Raw genomic sequence first — 5,108 nt, forward strand, 5'->3', positions numbered from 1 at the left:
ACGTCGAGTAGCCGGGCACGAGTTTGATCGCGTGATCGTACAGCTTCCTTTCGGGCAGCCATTCTGATGCTTCTTTGGAGAAGACCTTCAGAAACTCGTGGTACTGTTTGGGCACCGACTCCTCAGTGGTCTTGATGACCTTCTTTTTGATCTCCTCCTCAGCAAATAGCTGGGGGTACGTATGCCCTGCTGCGACGAACAGTTGAGGAGTGCCGGGAAGCGTGATGCCTTGCTCCCAGGCTTCGATCAAATCGGCCTCATCCCACTCTATTTCCACTGGATCCTCTTCGGCTTCAAAGTCCGGGAGTACCTTACTCCGGCAGGCACCTATGACCAACCGTTTGGACTTCGGCGGACGCCTGCGCGCCATGGGCCTGACCCCTGTATCACGCGCAGTCGCTGCTTGCTCCATTCGGCCAGTTTTCCTGGTACTGCACATTTCAGGGCATCGTGATAATTTTAGGAAGCCTGACTCCCAATTGATCTCGGGGTTGTGCTCTCGCAGCCAATCCAACCCGACGATCACATCTTCTGGACCAATGTCCGTGACCGTGAACACTGTCTTCACGACGTGTTCTCCTATCTGCATCTGTAGCACGGCTACCTCTGAGATGCTTCCGTCTTTATTGAGCGTTCCATCGATATTGTAAAGCAGAATTGGCTCCTTCAATTTCCGCGTCCGTACTCGATTCTCCGTGATGAAACACTTGTTGATGAACTTCGTGGTGGCTCCACTGTCCACCATTGCAATTATATCTTTGTGCTGTCTTTCTCCTTGGTCTTTCTCCTTGAAGGCGCACCGGGATGTGGAAATGCTGGGACCCATGGTCCAATTCGTACACATTTGCGGTCGCCAATACATTGTACAGATTATTATTACGCGGCCCGACGCGTGCGGCATGAAGTGTGGACTGGATCAAAAAGACTCTTCCTTGAGCACTCGGTAGTGCTCCAACTCCTCGCGCATTGACTTCATCTGTGCTATTAAGTCCGCCAGCTCGGAACTTTCCGATTTCGCTGAAGCGGCGCTTGTACTCGCCGAGGATGAAGCGACGGGGGCGCTTGTCGCTGCCTGGGTGGAACCCGAGGCAACCGTAGCCTGTGCGTTGGCGCGTTTTGTGTAAGGCTTGTCCTTACAGTTGGGGCACTCGAAGCATCGGTACCCTTGCTTCCCACAGCCGAAGCATGTGCCGGGAAAGTCTCCTTTTCCGACGGCCGCATTGATGCTGGCCGAAGCTGCATGTGTCGGGGGTGCACCACCACGTGCCCCTCCGCGTCCTCGTCCTCGAGCCGAGAAGAAGTTGTTCAGCTCGGGCCGACCGGCCCGGCTGATGTCGAGAATCTGCTCGACCTCCGTGGCGCGCTTGTCAGCATCTTTCCACGTAGTGAACATTTCGAGCTCGATTTTGTGGTAGACGCGGGAGGGGATGCCGCTCAAGTATTTGTCGCGTAGCTCCAGGTCCCCATACCCAGAGCAATCCGCCGGACCCTTGAACAGCGCGGAGAACTCCGCAGCAGTGCATTTTTTATGGACCGACTTGTCCGCGCAGAGCTTCGCCAGCTCTACTTGTGCTGCCGCCTCGTCGTCGAGATTTTTGAAGCGGGCCTTGAAGGCGGTGGCAAAGGCCACTTCGTTCCTGAATGGCGTCGTGGCCCCTTGTACTCCTATTTGCACCAACACGAGCTGGGCGAAGTAGGGAGTGGCCCAGGCGTGGGCGTCTCCATCGAGCAGGCTAAGTGCGACCTGCACCTTAAGCTCGATGGTGGTCAACGACGTGTTGACCAGCCAGTAGATGCGCAGCTGCGACAGGAACCGGTTGCACTCGATAACGGTTTTGCCATCGTATCGGAGTGGGAGGAGGAGCTTCAACGTCTTCTTGTCGGGGGCAGCTGCAGGGGACGACATTATCGGTGTCGGGGGGGACGGAGGACGTTGCGGGGGCGGAGGCGGCTGTGGTGGCCTTCCGCTGGTCGAACTTCGAGAGGAGTGAGTGCTCGAGTGGCCTCTCGGCGGAGTTGGCGGTGAAGGCGCCGAAGAAAGTTCGGGGGAGGGGTCACGTACGTCAGGGACTGCTGACGCGGGGGCGAGCGTTGTCGGCGAGACGGGCCGAGCAGGATCCGCGGACTCGGACTCCGAGACTCCTTCTTCACTGTCACCCTCCTCAGGCTCAGGCTCTGGCGCAGGGTCTGGAGGGAGATCTCCTCGTGTTTGACTTGGACCGGCGACGACAGTTTGAGGAAGTCGGGAGCTGGGGGAGACAGGGCGAGAATGCCGCGAGGCAGATCGGGACACGAGGATGCTGCGGGGACCGAGGGGGTGTTGAGCCCTTCTGATTGTCTTGTAGCGAGGGTAATCCTCCTCGATCGATCGGGGTGTCCAATTTGGGCACGGCTGCTACTTGCAAGTATAGATGACAGTCTCAGGGCCGTCTGGGATGTAAACGTCGACGAGGTCCTGAGAGTCGAATGCGTGGATCTGGCCTTGGCAGGCAGCCACGTTGGATGGGGGAAGGACGGGGAGGTGCGCGTACTAAAAATGGCCGTACTATACTAGCTTACGCTACGGCGCCCGAGAAGACTGTGAGGTTCGCAGTTTACGTGGGGCCCAGTACTGCTTTTGGCTAGTATGCAGCAGGAACCTAGTCCACACGTCCGGTTAAGGACAAGCACCGCCCACTGAAGTGCAGGTGCTGAAAGGTTCGTTCCCTGAGTGTTGGCGATGTAACGTAGACTATCTACGTATCGTATGGTATCGTAAGGGTGCGCACCACCCGACCTATAGGAAGTGAGAAAGTGATTGTGTTCCGGAGAACGCCGGCAGCGGTGAGGAGTTTCGACCTAATGTCGCAACTTAGGGTCAAGTGACAGGGGAAAACCAAACAAAGGCGCTGGGGGCGTTCGACTTAGTTCTTACCGAAGCGATGGCGAGCTGGGCTCAAACCTAAGGCTAGGGACAAGAAATGTATTAGTTAGTGAAGTAAGTAAGAATACAACTGGGCTTACTGACCTAGGGACAAGAGGTCGAAACTGAGGTCCCTAGGGCAGCAGAGGCCGGCTTATATACATGGGGAGATAAGGGCAGGCTGTGCGCACTGGTCCGTGCGCAGCTGGTCTGTGTGCAGCATGCCGACGCAGCCCTGGGGGCCAGTGAGTCAGAGCGGCTGTGACAGCGGAGCCCGAGCTGTGCCGTGCACTGCCGTCCTATCTAATCTAATCGTACAGTAGATAACGACGCGTCCATATCGGGCATGTAGTACAAAGGTCGCGGGTTCGAGCCCGCAAAAAGGAAAAAATTAAAAAACGGCTAGACACCGTACCAAGTTGTGACACCCAGTCAGGTTTGCTTCGGGCTCCCATGAGTCATTGGCTGTTGAGTAACCCTTCCACCTGACGCAATATTCGCGGTGTCGCATCCTCTTGTTCTCTCGGTGTCCGATGATGGCTTCGACTTCGTAGTTATCTTCGCCTTCAATAAGGTCAGGGGGTGGCCTCGTGTAGTTCGGACCATGGATCTCCGTCTCTGAGTAGGGAGATAGAAGCCATTCATGGAAAACAGGGTGAACTCGTCAGGTGCTAGGCAAGTCTAGCTTGTACGCAACTGTTCCAATCTTATCTAGGACTTTGAATGGCTCTTCTCGTCTCAGGGCTAGTTTCCTGGACAGGTATGGCAGCTTCAAGTTCCGGAAGTCTAGCCATACCAGCTGACCTTTACGGAAGGAACCCCCCTTCCTTTTTACTCTCTTGGCCAGGACGTTCTGGGCCATCTCCATTGCCGCATGTGTTTCTTTGTGGATGTTTTGCAAGTCCTTGAGGCAATAAGCTGCTTGGGGCGTCTTTGATCCGGGGTGCGCGGTGGGTATTCCACGAGGTTCGTATCCCATCATGAGTTTGAACAGGGACGCCTTCATCATGGAGTGCTCCCAGGAGTTGTGAGCAAATTGTGCGGTGTGAAGATGGTCAGCCCACTTATCCGGGTCATTGGCAGTGAAGCAGCAGAGGTAGATCTCCAGTTCTTGGTTCACTCGTTCTGTCTCGCTGTCGGTTTGCGGATGGAATGCTGTACTCATGGCTGATTGAACTCCAGTCATTTTGTCACGACTTGGTACGGCGCCTAGCCGTTTTTTAATTTTTTACTTTTCGTGGGCTCAAACCCACGACCTCTGTACTACCTGCCTGATACGGACGCATCGCTATCTACTGTATGATTAGATTAGATGGGGCGGCAGCGCACGGCACAGCTCGGGCTCCGCTGACACAGCCGCTCTGACTCACCGGCCCCGGGGCCGCGTCAGCATGCTGTGCACGGACCAGCTGCGCACGGACCAACGCGCACAGCCTGCCCTAATCTCCCCATGTATATAAACCGGCCTCTGCTGCCCTAGGGACCTCAGTTTCGACCTCTTGTCCCTAGGTCAGTAAGCCCTCACTTGTATTCCTTTCTTACCTTACTAACCAATACACTTTCTTGTCCCTAGCCTTAGGTTTGAGCATCGCTCACCATCGCTTTGGTGAGGATTAGTCGAACGCCCCCAGCTTGTTAGGTCTTCCCCTGTTGCTCGACCTCAAATCGCGACATTAGGTCGAAACTCCCCACAGCTGCCGGCATTCCATTGGGACCCACACACTCACACTCTCTTCCTATAGGTTGGGTGGTGCGCACCCCTACTATACACTACGATACGTAGATAAGCGTACTATACACCGCCACCACTTAGGGAACGAACTTTTCAGTACCTGCACTTCAGTGGGTGGTACTTGTCCTCACGGACGTGTGGACTAGGTTCCTGCTGCATACTAGCCAAAAGCAGTACTGGGCCCCACGTGAATTGCAAACCCTAGTGTTACCTCGGGCGCCATAGGTGTAAGCTAGTCTAGCACGGCCTTTTGTAGCACGCGCACCTCCCCTTCCTCCCCCCCATCACTGTGGCTGACGAATTCTTTGACTGCTCTCGAATCGAGCACGCCTTCGACACCCCGGAGCAAGTCGACGTCTCTCGCGACGACCCCGAGAGCAACGGGAATTGAGCTCCCTTCTTCATCTGTGACCGACAACCGTGCCAGCCCTTCAATACGCTGGCACCTCGAGATCCACATCTCGCCACATCACT

At 55.7% G+C, this 5,108-nt stretch overlaps 1 protein-coding gene across 1 annotated transcript; it reads left to right on the top strand.

Annotated features, from left to right (window-relative positions):
- Window positions 1-2,166: 2,166 nt before the first annotated feature.
- On the top strand, window positions 2,167-3,254 carry POSPLADRAFT_1152782 (hypothetical protein; the record flags this gene model as incomplete). Its single annotated transcript, XM_024486688.1, has 4 exons — window positions 2,167-2,231; window positions 2,407-2,521; window positions 3,012-3,147; window positions 3,223-3,254. Coding segments are annotated over 4 exons (348 nt in total), but the record flags the coding sequence as incomplete, so codon positions are not given.
- Between the last annotated feature and the right edge of the window lie 1,854 nt (window positions 3,255-5,108).

This window comes from Postia placenta (genome assembly GCF_002117355.1).
Source record: "Postia placenta MAD-698-R-SB12 unplaced genomic scaffold POSPLAscaffold_14, whole genome shotgun sequence".
In the NCBI taxonomy this organism is placed as follows: domain Eukaryota; kingdom Fungi; phylum Basidiomycota; class Agaricomycetes; order Polyporales; family Adustoporiaceae; genus Rhodonia; species Rhodonia placenta.